Source organism: Sabethes cyaneus, chromosome 3, assembly GCF_943734655.1.
Source record: "Sabethes cyaneus chromosome 3, idSabCyanKW18_F2, whole genome shotgun sequence".
In the NCBI taxonomy this organism is placed as follows: Eukaryota; Metazoa; Arthropoda; class Insecta; order Diptera; family Culicidae; genus Sabethes; species Sabethes cyaneus.
The window spans coordinates 221,143,227-221,162,068 of record NC_071355.1 but is presented as its reverse complement, the minus strand read 5'-3'; the positions used below and the strand labels follow the sequence as shown (position 1 = coordinate 221,162,068).

General features: G+C 37.6%; 1 protein-coding gene across 1 annotated transcript; it reads right to left on the bottom strand.

Annotated features, from left to right (window-relative positions):
- Nucleotides 1–2,676: 2,676 nt before the first annotated feature.
- LOC128743791 (phospholipase A1 member A-like) lies at nt 2,677–11,246 on the bottom strand. Its single transcript, XM_053840457.1, has 7 exons — nt 11,186–11,246; nt 10,542–10,714; nt 3,648–3,771; nt 3,343–3,588; nt 3,100–3,282; nt 2,836–3,031; nt 2,677–2,767 (listed from the first exon to the last, which is right to left on the bottom strand). Exons 1-7 carry the CDS (start codon nt 11,244–11,246, stop codon nt 2,677–2,679), a joined length of 1,074 nt encoding a protein of 357 aa, XP_053696432.1.
- Nucleotides 11,247–18,842: the final 7,596 nt, after the last annotated feature.

The following is an 18,842-nucleotide window of genomic DNA, read 5'->3' as shown; positions in this document are numbered from 1 at the left end:
TGTTAATTATCAGTCGAATCGACGCCGGTGCCTATTACTGGATTTAAACGGTCATGCAAGAACAGAAACGAATGAGTGATACCTAGCATAAGGTCTAGTCTTTAAAATTATTTTGACTGCACCGTGACGTTCTTACATGAGAAAGTTATTAGCTTTTTTCACCATTTTTGCGGTACACAATGACAGTACCCGCTACCGGTAGAATCTCTGCATGGGGCATCATCATTGTACGTCCGACATGGGATTAGTTTAAAAGGTACGTTACGCCGAACAAGGTCATGCCGTAGGAATCGCACAATCGTTAATTAATGTGTGAATCTTCGGATATACTAAAGTCAACCACAATGTACATATAAGTATATAATTGGGATTGGCCTGTTCATTCTTCCTAGACTATGACGAACATGTTAAATATCATCAGTTGATGAGTTATGTTCACACCATTAGCGGAAAATTATTGTTTAATGTTGCAAACAAATTAACGCCATTGTGTGGTTATTGGAAAATAATTAATGAAAAGTGGTAGCTTGCCGGACGTGAAGAGAAAATTGAACGACTGACAAAGAAGTGCATCAGTGAAACTAAGGGCCCAACATGGTTACATTATTCCGCTGTCACTGCGGGTCCGAAACTTCTCTCAAAATATTAAAAGGTGCTATCATCATTAAGCGGTGCCCATCATCAAGTGATCTATCATGTTGCATTCATTCGTTTCGGTTCTTACTTACTTACTTACTTATCCTAGTTCTATGTAAGTTAGGATTTGATTCGTTTATGTTCTAGTTAGGTCAAATCATGCACACAATTTTGTAGTTGTTATAACTTCATTTATTTCAATCTTTCAAGAAGTTTATCGGTAAAAAATGGAAGAATATAAATAACAATATAGGAAAACAAAGCGTAGGACGGTTCGCAAGAAACTTCTGACTGACAGACTTCGAAGTCGACTATAAGTGTACGGGAATATTGGAATTTTAGTGGCTCTAAAAGTTGCTCCCAACTTGAAGTTCAACCATTGACGATAAGTTTTATAGGTCAGTATCATATCATGATGTTAAACTAAAAGTCTATTAAGGGGAAATGAGTCATCATTAACTTTTCGAATTCCACACGCAGTTTTGGGCACAAAATAAGGGTTTTGCTTTAAAAAATATATTCAGTGTATTTTTCTTGTAAATCTGAACACATAGAAAAAATTTTCATGAACAGCATTTCTTTTTAATTGAAAAAATTGCGAAATTCTTACAATCAATGACGACTCATTTCTCTTTAATGCTTATATTCGTGAAAATAAAAACTGGGACTGGTAGTTTTGAATTTAATTGATTTATTAAATAGCAAATAGTTAATCAAAAAACAATTTTTAGTAACGCCTAAATTACACTAGGCAAGTCTGTCAGCTGCTAGCAAGCGATTTAGCGAGCGGACATGGTGACACTAGGCGAGTTTGCAATCAACTCGCAAACTCATTTGCTAGCAACCAGCAAACTAGCCTAATGTAATTGAGGCTTGACAAATTGAAGAAATGGATGAAGAAATTTTTATTTTTCTTTCGGAGTCATATTCAAAATTATACTAAAATTATTAATATTAATTTGCTTCTATTTTAACAAATTACCTTTACTGTTAGCCAGAGCCATGCATGTCATTACAGCGCCTTTCGCGTAGAGCCGAAGATTTGGCACAACCTTGTTTTTTAATCCAGTATTCTTCCCAAGTTTAGCATCATTTCGAGTTATACAATTATATTAATCACATGGCACCCTTTATCTAATACTGCATTTTACTTATTACTAGTGCTTTGCTGAAATTCAGGCATTTTTTGGTGCCTCAAGAACTGATGCCATTGGCGAGGGTCTATCCTGCCAATTGCACGCAAGAGGGATACGTAACTGTTAAGTTCAATTGTTGAATATGCAAAACATGGATTTTAAGCTTATTGTATCCTTCCTTCAGGTTTAATGTGTTATTATCGATGAAAATGCAAATCCAAATTACAGGAGTAATACTGGTCCGAGAAACGTGATCAGGCTTATTCAATTGGGAAAATATTATTTATTTCGTCTCGAGGATTGCGGCCGAGGAATTGCTACTTAAAGAAATTTGAAGTAAAGCAGTAAGATGTGATAGTAATATTCTTTTCTCAACAATGATATTACAAAGAAAAAGATGTGAGTAATAGTATTGTAGTTTACTAAACCATACATCCAACAGAAAAAGATTTCAACTTGTATAGTCGTGTTCCAATTTCCTAGTTTTACAGTTAAAATTAAATGTATCGAATTAAATAGTGGCGAAATGAAAATAACGATAATGATGCCTTAATTAAACTGTCATTTACAGACTCAGATTAACATTAAACTTAAATAATACAAAAAATACTTTCAGAGAAAGTTTACAAATTTTTGTCAGTCATTGTATTTTAATGATTACTCGATAGTAATGCATCCTTTGATTAAGATATTTAGGCGAGAACTTAACGAGAAAGAAACAATTAACTACCATTTTCAGACAAAAATGCAAAGAAGCCCCGTATGAATTTATATTGGTACGATTTTTGTCCGATCTCAATAGAAGAATTGCTCAACCATCGGAACATCGATCAACGGGGCAATCAGTCAACATGATTGATTGTTTGGTGCATTGTAAAAATGATTCCTATTCTATCTGTTAATACTAAATGCAACATCTTTTATCCCCTAGTGTACTGGCATCCGACGGGCAGAAGGGTGGTTTGGTATCCTTAATACAGTACGATCCGGATGCACTAAAATAGAAGGTAAAGCAATATATTTGTACTTATTAAATTGAGCTAATAATAATGCGAAAACACACCTCATTGGAGTTTTCTGTCCCATAGGAATCGCATATCCTAGAGCATAGCCGAAGCGGCCAGTTCGTGACCTTGCTGGTGGTAGTAAAATACTCGTAGGACACCGTCGATTACATGGCTCTGCCATGGGTTCTGATCCTTCGTAGAGTGACTGTGCCAGATAGCACACTGCCCAAATGTGACTGCACAAGTTTATATCTGACAAAGAAAAAACAGATTTCGGGTACTATTTTTCATTCAATTCTTTAAGTTACGTGTATACTTACTTGTGCTATTGCCACAATATGGTTGCCGCCGTCCACCGTTGATACAAAAATCGATGTGTCCAACCCGTCCTCCTTCACCGTAATGACCGGCGTTGGTATGTATCACTTGTACATACTTGGCGTCTCCACTGTCCAAGCGATTGATATTTCCGGGTTTGATAAGAGGCCGCGCAGGATCCAGTGCTGTACAAATATTTCAAATTTATAGTAAGTACGAAAATACCGATTGTAATTGTAAAATACCTATAATCCGCTCCATTCTGAAGTTCAAAAAGTTCGCCAATAAGCCACAGATATGCGCCCCTAACGAATGTCCCACGCAGGTAGTTTTTTCGGGTGTAAGTCCCAGCGTACGAAGGCGCATCAACGTTTTCGCCAAACACACCGAAACCGGTCTGAGGTTGTACACTGCGGCCACATAGCATGGTGGTTGTCCTAGCGTTCCCCAGTCTACTAAGAATACATTATATCCTCCGTGGTTGATGTAGGCTGAAAAAAATCATCATTTTTCATACCGGAGGAACTCAATCCGTAGCCTGCGTACTTACCATCACGTAATACCGCGATCGGCAGAGTGTTGTCACCACCGGCGTAGCCATGAACTAGAAGTATGTTCTCCTTCGTCGAGTCCCATTCGGAGTCATTCAACCAATCCGGGTGATCCATGCTGAACTGAACGGGGAGATTGAATTAATATATGTATCAATTTTGCGGTATCGGTAGGTTAAAAGCAATTTGATCTCGTCCCTCGTCGTACGTAACTAATAGGTACCGTCAGCTAACCTACATAGTGTCAATGACAACGATCACGGTTAGTGGGACAAACAACTTTACCGCAGACGACAGGTGAATTACATGCTAACTAAATTATCCGATTAAAAATATATACGCTGCTGGGTTTAGTTAGTATCTGGGCGGGAGGTTGGTGTTTTTTATTCAAATAATTTATTTTCTTCGGCAGTTTTGAATTTTATTTAGTAGGTACATTGTAATATAATTTAGAAGTTTTATTTTTTGTTGTGTAAATGCGTGAAATAAAAAAGATTAGAATTAATGTTCATTGCAAAACTTTCAAGTTGTTAATAATCTAATTTAAATTTATAAAAAATTGTGCTCATTGCTGTTTCTAATAATGTTCACTAAACGACCTGCTAGGATTTTCAAGGGTGCTTTGCGCTGGAAATAAATAAACAATATTGTTCAACAACTTACCACCATTGGTCGAGAAACTTAGTTCTACCTTGGCTGGCGCCAGAATTGCTGCAATGCGAAACGGCCCTCACCGAGCCCCTAGCTCTAGCGACTAGCTAGGGTGAGGGTGTACATTAAAAAAGGTGCAAAGGAATTGCGCTAAACCAGCACCGCACCGGTTCAACGCGCGCTGCGCCGCCGGTCGTTTCGTAGGCCACGATCTGTGGCACGCAACTAACAACGGTAATTATCAGCTGTGCCTTGCGCGAACACCGCTAGAAGTACCTAGCTTCGGTCAGACATTTTTGCGAAGTTTCGTTTATTACGCAACGTGATCCTAAGGAAACCGAAATGGCCCTAAGAGCGTGTTGTTGACCCTGATTGTTTATGTTAAATGATGCCGTGTCATCTAACTGATGATATTAAGATGATGTTCATCGATCAGTGGTTCACAGGTTGATGGCTAACTTTTATAAAAGCTGCCATCTTGTAAGCCATTGACTTTCAAGGTAAACGATAACTACTTGGTAATAGCCGGTAGGTACAGATGACCTCATACTAAGGCTAAAAATGTTTCACGATTTAGTGCTACGACCTTTGGATGGTTTTACTGCTGTTCGGCCTTTAATTTATATCGTACTGATGTTGCAAGAACATTATTGTGTTGGGTGGTGAAGCATAGATATGTATTTTATACAGTGTGTTTCGAGTGGAAAGTTCTACCATAAGAACAGTGCATTCAGCAATTTATAGTTAAGTTATAAAAAATCCGTATGATTTTTGGAATAACTAGGGTCGAATAGCATCTATTTTTCTGACGGAATCTTTAATGCTTCAACCATTCTAAAACCAAAACAAGAATGTAGTAAGAATGCTTTCTAATGTTCCTTTTGTACTAGCGTATTAGTAGAATACGAATATTAAAGAAAGAGTAGACAGTAGACGTAACGCATTTCATTTACATGCATGCAGGCTTCATCGGACTTCGAAAACAGACATTTTCTGAGGAAATAAGGAAAAAACTAAATGTTCAACACCTCGTTCCATGGTTCCGTTCCATTCTTTTAAGAAATGAAATGTATGTACATGGATGAAATGGATCTAAAGTTAACAAAAATTACTCCATTTTTTCAAGACTTCCTGGAAAAAATAAAGACAACTGAACATTGCAAATAAGAACGAAATACGTAAACTGGGATGTAAAAAAATTTAAACAATTTCTGCTACGAATTACTGGTGAAATTACTTGGTAAAACATTGGTTACCTTCACAACGCAGTGAAAATGAATGGAGAACAATTAAACGCTACTTGAAACTGACGCAACTTTGGGTGGAGGAAAACTATTTCACTTTTCACATATTGTTATAAGAAAATGATGGGAGCCCCAATGGGGAATCCACTGTCATCTTCCGTATGTGACCTATTTATGGCAAATTTAGAAAATAAAATAAAAACGTAAATAAATATGACCAGATCTGGTGAAGATATGTGGGTGTCATTTTTTTTAGTATTCTGTATTGCAACGAGAAATCTTCGATAACCTCTTGGAAACAGGTTTCATTTTCGGTTTTTTGCTCAGTAGATGCTCATTTGACTACAGCGCCTCAGCGAAATAGAATTCGAAAAAGTAGTGCAAAGGGCAATTGTAGAGTAATTTATTATCTACAATTTTGCTGAAGAAAGTTGTGCTGAAGAATGCTACCAACGGGGTAGCAGCCCCATAGCGCGTAAATACCACAGATATAATTGTACTCTCTTCAACAAAATTGTAGATAATAACTATCTCTACAATTGCCACTTACGCTACTTTTTCAAATTCTGTTTTGTTGAAACGCTCTAGTCAAATGAGCATTTACTGAGCAAAAACCCGAAAACGAAGCCTGCTTGGAAATAATCAAATCGTAGAAGAACATCCCATTACTTCTGAAAACATCAATCTTCTCCGCGCTGTCAATTCAACTTGGAAGCTTATTTGTTCCTTCAATGAAACAGATAATTTGGACAAACCAGCACCTTCTGAACAAAATATAAAAAGTGAGGATCTCTTTGGTCTTCACCCAAAATACACACAAAAACGCATATTTTCAATGTTTTGCGCTTAAAACGCGTTTCGGTTAAATATTTTTCTGAAAAGCTCTATAACATCTTTTATCAAAATTACTAGCTGACCCGACAAACTTCGTATTGCCACAAATTAACCTGTGTTGTACATAAATCATGAATCTCGGATGATCTTTGTCACAATCTCGAGTTTTGCATGCCCCCCAGTGGGCGGCGCTTCCGACGGTGGGTCACCGGCAACACTCGCGACCGTCTCGTCCTGAATGATCTAGTGTTACTATAGATAGTTTTTGTGGTCTTGTATTGACTAATGTTTTATGGAAGAGTCTCGAATTTCTCGATTAGTTTTTGAGTTTCGCAAAAATTTCTGTTTTATTTGTATGAGAGTCCATATCCCCCTACCACAGGGGTGAGAGGTCTCTAACTATCGTAAAATAAATTCAAGACCCCACAATCTCCCACATGCCATATTTGGTTCCATTTGCTTGATTAGTTCTCAAGTTATAAGGAAATTTGAATTTCATTTGTATGGGAGCTCCCCTCTTAAAAGGGGAAGGGGTCGTAATTCACCATAGAAAAAATTTCTGCCATCTAAAACTCCCACATGCCAAATTTGGTTCCATTTGATTGATTAGTTCTCGAGATAAGAGGAAATTTGCATTTCATTTGTATGGAAGCCCACCCTCTTAAAGGGGAGATGGGCCATAACTCGCTTTCTAAAGAAGAGAGGGGTCTCAATTCACCATACAAAAAAATCTTGCGTCCAAAACCACTTACATGTCAAATTTGGTTCCATTTGCTTGATTAGTTCTCGAGTTATGAGGAAATTTGTTTTTCATTTGTATAGGAGCCCCCCCTCTTAAAGTGGGGAAATCCATAGAAAATATACCGTAGAAAATATTCTTGCCTACAAAAACACCCACATGATAAATTTGGTTCCATTTGCTTGATTAGTTCTCGCGTTATGAGGAAATTTGTATGGAAGCACCCCCTTTTAAAGAGGAGAGGAGTTATAATTCCCCTTATAAAGAGGGGAGGGGTCTCAATTTACCATAGAATAAATTTATGTCACCGAAAACACCCACATGCCAAATTTTGTTCTATTTGCTTGATTGGTTGTCGAGTTATGCAGAAATTTGTGTTTCATTTGTATGGGAGCCCCCCCTCTTAATGGGGGAAGGGGTTTCTAACCATCACTAAAACCTTTCCTGGCCCCAAAAAACCTCTACATGCATATTTTAATGCCGATTGGTTCAGTAGTTTTCGATTCTATAAGGAACATACAGACAGACAGACAGACAGACAGACAGAAATCCTTATTTATAGGTATAGATTGGCGGAATCTATTTTGTAAATGAACAAGGTGAGATGCCTGTTTCTGCAGAATGAGATGACATTGCAATTCTGCACATTCACGTCCATTGCCTTCAGTTTACACCAATTTGACAATGAATCAATGTCGGATTGTTGGGCAGAGCAGTTAACACTCGAAGCAACTACCCGATAGAACTTCAGGTCGTCGGAAAACATATACTTGGACGACTTTATCGTGGAACACAAGTCATTTACAAAAAGAATGAACAGTAGTGGACCAAGGTGGCTTCCTTGGGGCAGACCGGATTGTATCTCAAAAGGAAGGGATCTGGTTCTCTCCATTTTAGTTAAGAAAACACTACACATCTTCATAGCACTATTTAATTTTTTTTTATAAAAATTGAATCTCAAGAACAAAAAGTTCAAAATTTTTGATATACAGCAACCCTCCCAATAAGAACGCAAATAGATAGCATCTTAAGGGGACATAAACGACAATTTTTTTTGAAAAAATCATTATTTTTTCATTTCAGGTTTTGATTTTGCAGGCTTTTCCGCTTATTTTGATACCATATTTGTAATGATCCGACCACGGGAAGTGGCCGAAAAACGATACACAACTTCGGCGGAATAAAACGCCACTCCTGGAAAACCACGATTTTCAAACCTTATGTACCTTTTTCTCAGAAACTACAACAACGTATTGGAACAAACTTTTTTTTTGTTTTGTTGGTAGTAGCTTGGCAAAAACTTTTATAACTTTTAACACAGCCAGATAAAAAAGAAAAAGAAAACAAAATTTTATTTTTTCAGCCATCTATTTTTCTTCTTTTTCGTTTTTCTCACAAACACTTCTGGATTTGTGTTCACTTACTTGCATTAGGTAGCCGTTGATTGGAAAATTTACAAGTAGGGTCCGGGAGAGTTTTTCCAGCATGCTTCTAAATTCAGCCTATTTGCCTTTTCTTTCGACAATAAAAATACTTTGCCGACATACAATTTTAATATGTTATAACTATTTTCTCAAGACTGTAAGTAATCTACAATCTTTCATTAAAACAACGTCAAAACCACCTGTTCTTCCACTAGATCTAGGCCATAGGCCGAAAAAATAGATGCAATCTCTTAATGGGCTGAAAATACCCTCCTGTGTCCTATATCCTGCTGGGTTGTCGTTGCTACACAATTAGCGATGGCAAAGATGAATGTCCGCGAATTCTTCCGGACATTGCATTACTACAATCGTTTTCAGAAACGTACCAGAGAGATCCGACAAGTCTGTTTCGTTATTGTTTTCCATGTGCGTCAGACCGTGTACGTTGCACGCGGTGAACTAGTATGCTATGCGTGATGTATGAGTTGTAGAACGGTACCAGAGCATCAAATTGGCAAAAAAAACCATCAGTTTTATCACACATTTACAAAAGAATTTCGATAAAAACGCCTTAAGAAACACTTATTTCAAAGCTTTTTGTTTCTAAAAAGTTACTACATCTCATGAAGTAGGAGGTTAAAGACCAATTTTCAATATTTTCTCAGTTTTCTAAGAAAAAGTAACAGAATTGAGCCAGCTTGCATAGCTTTTGTACTAGAGCTACTTTAAGGCAAATAGAACCGAAAGTTCAAAATGTTTAATAACTTTGTAACGATTGAGATTTGACCATATGCGTAGAAGGATTTTTATCATCAAATGTGGTCCTCTATCACCCTCTGAAATATCTGCCATAAACTACCTAACACCCTGTACGTGTGCTCTAAAATATTTCGCATTTACTGCTGCAAAATTAGATTCAGCAGTATAATCGTGATAGGAGAATTATTGTAACCTTCTAACAGGAGAATATTGTGGTTGCTTGTTGAAGTAACGTTATTTTCTTTTCCCAGATAACACAAGATCATAATAGAAAGTTCACATTAAATCGTTTTTATGTCAATTTTACGTTGGAATTGTATAATGATTAGAGTATGTCAAAACAAAGTGAACAATAAGTTGTTTTGCAGTCGTGCGTGTCCTCATATACAGCTCATGACTGTGAATTATAAAGTAGTATAGATGTTTGCAATATTTAGTTATATCTTAATCATATATTCAGGAATATTAAGTTGCGTGCTATAAAAACCGCTGTATAAAATGCAAGATAGAATTAAAAATAATCGTCAAAATTTTCGCACGTATATTGCCTCCACTTTGGTACATATATGCTCTTATCTGACATGAAATATAACTTTTTCGTTCAGATACGATGAGTATTTCTCAATTGCAATCGAGATATGCCAACTAAATGGTTCGCTGGGTTTTCAACCATTTTGTCAATTTTATCCCACACCACTTTGAGAAGCAAGAACTTTTTTATTTATCAATAAATGGTAATTTGGAGGGGTGGATCTTCTGCATTGAGGAGTTGCAAAAATCGATCGGAAAAATAGGAATGGGTTATATAAACGAAATAATCCGATTTCTTCGATATATTTTCAAGATAGTTCATCATTGCAAAAGGTCCCCCAAGTCGTCATTCACAATTTTATCATGTAGTCCATTAAATTGTCTTTGTAAAACATCTAAAAATTAGAAAATCTTTTTGCTGAGATATGGCTATTTGAATTTTTATGGTTAAATTGACCCCTAAGGAAGAAAAGTTCTCTCTTTAGTGTATTACTGGCAGGGTCGCTTATATTTTTTGATCTAAATTAGTCTAAATTTTTATTATCTTGACTCTCTTTAAATTCGAAAAAAAGTTGGCTATTCTTGAAGCGTCAGGCTTATTCATTTTCTTAGGAAGAGCAAAGAGAGATTGATAACTTGGATTTCGCAGTCCACAACTCAGACTATCATTACACTTCGACGAGATCAATTACTGATGCGAATCAAACTTACCACCAGTCGTTCCTTCACGATTCCGGACGTATACAGGATGATTCGAATGGCCGGATCCGGGCATTGATAATCGGAACCTTCCCGCTTCCATACGCAGTCCTCTTTGGTGGTGTTGAAAGCATCCGGATCGCCAAGATACAAGGCCTGGGCGAGTAGATACTGCGTTTGCGCATCTATAAAATGGTCTTAGGGTTTGTAAAGTACACTAGATCGGATCACATGCTTTCAACTCTCCGTGACACATTGGAGAAGGTGGCAAGGTGAACAAAAGAAAATATAAGGCCACATGAGAGATCGATAAACCAGCGAAAAAAAGAAGTACAAGTGATTAGTACAGTTTGGACATTAAGTTAATTTAAAATAAGAAATAGAATGGATACATGCAATACAATGCGAATGGAGAATTGAAGAATGGAAAAAATGAAATTATTTAATCGATGTCAAGCCTTTGCAGATGATTGCGATAGCGTAAAGCTCGCTGCTTTGCCCAGATGCCAGATGACTGCTTGATTACGTAGCATGACAATGACTCTATCCAATTCCATGAGCAGGTTCTACGGGGCAGCTCCACTGTGACATGGGTTTTGATGATCTCCTCGATTTGAATGATACAAATTTAATACATCGTAGAAATTCTCACTTACAAATAACAAAACTGCTGCACACGATTACAGAAATCAGAAATAATTTCACTGTCATCGTCATTTTTGCCCCTCCTGGTGCGTAACGCACTTGAGCTTGAAACTATCTAGTTGCAAATGCCACGGGAGAGAATAACTGCACTGTACACTTCCAGTTTTAGTCTTTAGTTTCAGCTATTACTTGCTTACGTTCTAATAACACACTTTTCTACCCCGTCAAGCTCGACTTCTTGGCAGTTAATCAACGTTCGCGAAACGATTATGTTCTTTTTTATCCACCTGCTCTTGAAGCAACAGGCCGCTAAAACACTCCGACGCGTAATGAACGGCCCCAAAGTACTAACTTCACTTCTGGCCTGCTGCGAGGGCCCGGTTGGACTTAACTGGCTGCGCAACCTCGCCGTTTGCTAATGCAATGCACTCAAAACCGAATAGTATACCGACTGACTGTTTCGATCGCTGCTGGCGGTTAGAAGCTCTCTCACCATGTATGTGCGCCGCCATTCGACAACGCGGCGGCGATCCTCGGTGACCAACGGTCTTTGAATGGAGTCGAAATAAATGATGGCAGATTTTTACTTATGTTAGTATAGTGACGGACTTGGACCGTTATTCGGTAATGATTCTCCTGCGTTTGTGATTTGTGAGCTTAATTTTTGAAATGTTTTAAAACATTTTCAAAAGATTTTATAACTTGTTAGATAATTTCTGCCAAAATAATATTTCCAACCAGAAATTTTACTTTTATGCCAGTTTTAACTGTTTAGAAGTGGGTTATCTTCGGTTAAAACCCGCTAGCTTAATAAAGCCGGGCGGCTCTTGGGTGCCACCATGATCATGATATGAATATCAACTAGCGCTGGTATCAACACTTAGACTGCCTCACTGCAAACCATGCACGGAGGGAAACGCCTGTTATTTATTTCCACAGTAGTATTCTTGTCGTAAACATCTTCATCAATGAATTCATGCTCAGCTTTTAAAACTATGCTTAAATTGGTACGGTAGACAAATTTGTCGAATGCTGTTAGTGCTTGGCATGAGTAATTTTGCGCTGATTACTAACCCAGAAAGGTTTCGCTGCTGGAACATTCATACATGTCACTGGAAGGTGCTGCACCAAAAGGTACCTACTGGATGCGCGGTGAATTGACCGTTAGTTTGATTGATCGATGGAATTTATGCATATCTACATACCTACATACATACAATACTTGTAAACTGGATATTACCAGGTACAATGCAAACGATTGTTCAATTTCTAAGTGTAATAAGATTGTAAGATTATTGCAAAATATATTATTTTATCAATGATTAAATTACAATAAATCTAATTGTAATAAACTTTTGAGAATAAAAGTAATATTCTTTATTAAACTTGCAAAAATTTACGAATCATACTTAGCTGGAAATATGATACCAGCTTAGTCGCAGCATCTACAACAGAATTGTACTGAAAAACGCAAAAATTTCGCCAACTGTTCACGCTATTCAATTACAACAGCAATACCGATGAATTCATTGTTACGATGCGTAACGACGGGAAGAAACCGTTTTCATCATGAATTCATTTCTGCATCTGCATTCGCTGTCCGCTGAGGGTATTCATGCTTAATGAAGTTTGCAATCATGTGCCGCGGTTACTCCATCTACGTAGATACCTTCCGCCACAGATCAACTATTTTAGGAATTTTTTATTGGTTGTAAAGACAGAACAAAGTGTTGTTCTCAAGCGAGCAATTGCTTCATGAAAATTATGGCTAACAGACATTTATGACCGGTAGAAACGAATAATTGTTTTCATGCATCTTAATTGCATAATGCGCACTAGAACGTTAGAAAGCTACATTTGCCACTACCAAAGGTTTAGTGTGAAGCTTTTGTTGATTTTTATTGATCAAGTTCTCGATAAATGGCATTAAACAATGGACACTAGTTAGTCATAAAACCTCAAAATTGCTGTTGCAAAGTACGTTGCTTCGCGAATGAAAAAGTACCGTTAAACGAGGCAACATTGTTAAGTATCTTCTCATTAATTGGTCGGTGTTACGTCAGATCGAACCAAGTAACAAAACTCAGATTTCGAGAAAAACGCGTTCAAAGTTTGCTGATCTGTATGGTTTATAGCTATCAATAGTTCAAAATCATCTCATAACTCTGACTGTTTGCAACATTTATGAAGTCTGATTAGAACAAAATGTAGGTTAGAAAATACATGATCGTTTGCTGTCATTAACTTATTTTTATATTTGCGACTTGGTCCGATCTGATTTAACCTTTGTTTTGCAAATATTTCCTTGGAGTTTTCCACAACGATGAAAAATTTTGTGTTTCTTGCGATCCAAATTTGTTAGATCACGGCACCGAAATAGATCGAACCAGTGGATGGCACAATGAATCAAGACAGTACGGGTCACGGAACTCCTTTGCGGATTTTATAGTTAACTAGCTGACCCGACAAACTTCGTATTGCCACAAATTAACCTGTGGTGTACATAAATCATGAATCTCGGATGATCTTTGTCACAATCTCGAGTTTTGCAAGCCCCCCAGTGGGCGGCGCTTCCGACGGCGGGTCACCGGCAACACTCGCGACCGTCTCGTCCTGAATGGTCTAGTGTTACTATAGATAGTTTTTGTGGTCTTGTATTGACTAATGTTTTATGGAAGAGTCTCGAATTTCTCGAGTTCGATTAGTTTTTGAGTTTCGCAAAAATTTCTGTTTTATTTGTATGAGAGTCCACATCCCCCTCCACAGGGGTGAGAGGTCTCTAACTATCGTAAAATAAATTCAAGACTCCAAAATCTCCCACATGCCAAATTTGGTTCCATTTGCTTGATTAGTTCTCGAGTTATGAGAAAATTTGTATGGAAGCCCCCCCTTTTAAAGAGGAGAGGAGTTATAATTCCCCTTATAAAGAGGGGAGGGGTCTCAATTTACCATAGAATAAATTCTTGTCACCGAAAACACCCACATGCCAATTTTTGTTCTATTTGCTTGATTAGTTGTCGAGTTATGGAGAAATTTGTGTTTCATTTGTATCGGAGCCCCCCCCTCCTAATGGGGGGAGGGGTTTCTAACCATCACTAAAACCTTTCCTGGCCCCAAAAAACCTCTACATGCATATTTTCATGCCGATTGGTTCAGTAGTTTTCGATTCTATAAGGAACATACGGACAGACAGACAGACAGACAGACAGACAGAAATCCTTATTTATAGGTATAGATAATGACGTATCCAGGCTGGGCAGAGCACACCTCCCTCTCTGTAAAATTGAATGTAAAACAAAATAATTCGTGTAACCCGGAATTACTCAGTTTTAAGTTTATTAGACCGCTTTCGCGATAAGAAACTAAAAATGGTTCCAGTTTCAAGTCTAATTTCAAGAAAGATTTCAAGTTGAAGCTCACTTTCAACTCCAAATTCAAGTTCAATGTAATTCCAAGTCTCAATACAATTTATGTTTAATTTCAGTTCCAATTTGACGCTCAATACCAAGTCTAATGTCAGAATTCAAAGTTCGATTCATGTCTAATTTAAGGTAAAACTTCGAATCAAATTTCGTGATTTCGAATTTAAAATTCAATAACTTTAAGTTTAAATTATTCCAATTTTAAGTACAATTTCTCATCCAATATGAGGCCTAATGTCAATACAATTTCTAGTTTAAGTTGTAGTAAAGAAAAGCTGGTGAGGCATAATGAGGCCCATACTCCCTATATCCATAATATTCGCTGAATTAGTGCGCTGCATTGAGGATGCAATATTATACTGAGTAAGCTTTCGTTATCAGTTAAGGAATAAAAAAAAAGAGCAGTAGTTCATGGTTACTTCTCCGGTATGCCATAGATGTTGCTGAATGCATTGAGAAACTCGGACCCGATCTTCTCACTAAGCCCTGCCTTGTTTTAGGTAGGAGTAAGTCATCATGAGGAAACACCAAGTTTCTCCAGCCTTGTGAGGATGATACCGTGCCCAACCTGATCAAACGCTGCCTTTGGATCCGTGTATATTGCAACAGCTTACCCTCCTTCGTTGATGTTACGCAGACAGAATGAGACGAAATCAACGAGATTCGTAGAATCTGAATGTTTTAAAGAAAAAGAAAGTAGCTGAATCTATCTCTTGGACAGGAAACCTGCACTGTTGTCCAACTAGCATTTTCGTATGTAGGTAAAAATCAGCATTACGTACATGCTAATAAATCGTATTTGATACGCAAAATTGACATATCCGTACTATTGTGGATATACGTGATTAGGATTGATTATAAGTGTTCCGACTATATAGGTAGTTATATACGATAATATCCGATTAGGCGCGGCTCGCTCCGTAAAGCTATACAATTCTGTGCTGGAAATCGTATATATGTCAGTTATTATCATTATATCCGATTAAAAATCAACTTGAGCGTACTTTATCAAGCTTTAGTTACGATTCCGAATTTCTTAGGGGATATTTACAGTGTGACACATATGTATTCGAACAAAAACAAAGTCTTATATTTTTGTAAATAAAGGCTGAATTTCGAATTTTACTTTTACAAGTGGTTTACCCACTGACACAGAATGCAACAGTCATTACTCTATTGAATCGCCTTTTGCCTGGATAACACGCTTCAAATGCTTTTTAAAGTCGTTACATGCGGCACGCACTACTTCCATCGGAATATCATTCCATATCTTGTTAATAACTAACTTAAATTCATTCAAATTATGATATTTATAATCCTTGAGTTTCTGCTGCAAGTACCTCATTTACAAAAATCCAATGGGTTCAAATCAGGAGAACTTGGAGGCCATTTCTTTTTCGATATAAAATCCGTCGAATTGGTTTTGCACCACGTCTTCTCACAGGAATTACAGTGTGGTGGATTTCTATCCGGTTGAAAGCCGTAATCTTCTTCACCATACATTCCCCGAACGTAAGCTCAAATTTTGTTCTAAGACTATTTCCAGACAGTATTTTGCATTAACTTTGACACCCTTGTCAATAAATAGAACAGGAAGTTTTCCTTTCTTTGAAATGCCTCCCTATACCATGACCGTTGATGAATTTTGGTATCGAGGTACATTCCGTTTGTGCTTTGGAACGTCCATGATCGAAACCGACCACAACCGATCATTTTGAGCATGATACGGTGTTTGAAGAACAAACAGCTTCCCATCAGAATATATCACTTCTGAAACACCGTGCCGACAGAGCAGCAGTTTGCATCTTTCCTGCCGTTTTTGTTTTGTTACTTCCGTTAATCCATGGATTTTTCCTTTTTTGAATGCTTTCATATCCAGATCCATTTTCAAAATTTGACGAAGAGTTTTCCTTTTGATATTCAGCTGAACTGCCATTTTCCGTGAGGGCCGTTTGCAACCGCAACGAATTCATTCTCGAACAACCTTTTTGACCTCTGCAGCTCTAACGCTTCGTTTTTTTTACCGGTTTCTTTACGGTTTTCAACAGATCCCATCTTAACCAATCTTTTTAGTGTATAGTATACAAATCCTCTTTTTATGCCGTTATGTTTGAGGTCAAGAAAAATAGTGCCGCATGTAGCACCGTTGAACAATTTATTTATTATCAACGACCGTAATTTAAACTCTGGTACGTACACACCGAGCGAGACACAATACGAAAATGAAACTACGTCAAGTAAGACTTAAGTCATGATGCCACACACACATGGTCTTAGTTTGATTGTATTAATTGCATATGCCGCTGAAAGCATAAAATGATTTTTGTTCGAATACATATGTGTCACACTGTACGATAATTTTCGTACAATGATATACGAGTTGGTGCTAGCCGGGTGGATTGAAACATTAAACAATATTGAAAGCGGAATAGCGAGTAGTAGAACACTGTTTTTCCCTAATTCCCTAGACAGGATATCGTTTGGTACGGCAACAAACGTATATTTTAGTTTTCCGATAACAGTTTCTACAAGTACATGAAAAACGTTGAGGTTGATGACTTCGTTAAGAGTGCTTCTAAGAACAGAAGCAATCTGTGGCTTTGCGGACAGTTAAAAATAAGTATACACTCAAGTCGCTTTTTACGCGCAGGATACGTCCCGCGATAGACCTCGTTTCTACAAAAACATCATGCAGATGGACAATACGTGTTTTAGCCGGATAGAGCATCATCGCATTACGCCAAAAAACACAATTGTTCCTGAACACCCATACGATCTCATTTTTACCCAAAAACCACGACCCGAAAAATCTGTCGCAAAGTTGACATGACGGCCGTACAACGCTCCCGTTTCGACGTCAAACGAAAGCTTCGCCGAACAGCCGATTACGGACCATATTCAGGTGTATACTATTTTTTCAACAATGGATAATGTATAATGTATTTAATTTCGCTAAATCAGATCTTCTTCATGTATCTTTGTCTTTTTTTGGCAGCTTGAGAAAAAATCACACCCATGTTTCTGCACTTTATCAATGGATCTGCTTTCGATATAGCTAACTGTAACTATAGTTACACTGTAACTAAAGATTCTAAACGAGACCTCGGCGAAAGTAATTTGCTATTCTCTAGCACCGTTTGCATACACTGGCACCCGACACGTATCTTTAGCTTTGGGACATTCAAAAGTTTATTTAGGCGACATCCATTTAGTACGTCACGCAAATTTTGACCAAAATCAACCCCCCCTCCCCCCCTTGTCACATTTAGTCACACATTCGTGACCCTCCCTGAGAAAGTACGTCACGTCACGGAAACCCCCCCCCCCCCCCTTCACAACAAAAAAATTTTCATTCATTTTCAAAATATTCATTCCAACCTTTTTATTTAAAGCTATCAAATGAAATTCAGCGAATAAAAAAAGGAAAATTTTCGAGCTTATAAGTCATCGATTCACGGATTTTGAAGATGATCTTCAATTGCTACAATCGGATAGGCTTCAGAAGTCGCTGATGTGCCGTCGATTAATGTTTCGCGCATATTCACGCCCTTTACATTCATCCACTCAAATTCGTCTGATCTAGTTGAAAGAATCAGGACTTCCTGCTGACGTCTTGCAGCAACACACCTTGGAAGAACTTTTCTGACGGATTTTGTCATTTTGTGTATTTCTTCAATCGTGTAATCATTCAACACTAACTTAGATGCGAAATTTAATCCGCAAGTGGCTTAAACTCTATCTTTCAGAGAGCTTTTGAGTGAGGGGCAGTATAAATTATACCGAAAAACCTTAAAAGCAGCCGTGGAACTTCGGTATGAGTTTTTGTTCTTCGATTGAGTTCAGCACGAATATCAAGGTAAAACATTGCCATGGGTCTCTGGCAGCTTCCAGTAACCCTTCAGGAGTTTGTGCGACTGCTATTTGCGGTTGCAAAAATCTTTTAGGCAGGACGGTACTCAAGCAGCTCTTCAGCGGAGTACTGCATATTCTGTAAAGCCTTAATGGAGAGTTCATACTACATAGAATAAATGAGAAATGAGAAAAATGAAAAAGTGTTCATTCAAAAAATTTTACTATTTGTTTTAAAATCCATCAGTACGTTAATTTTATAGAAGCCTTCAATAGTTGTATCTTAAAATGAAGGCTAAATAATAATTTCCCGAATAAATTTTCCATATGATTTTTTTTCATGTGACGTCACATAACTTCATACCCCCCCTCCCCCCTACGTCACAAATCGTCACGA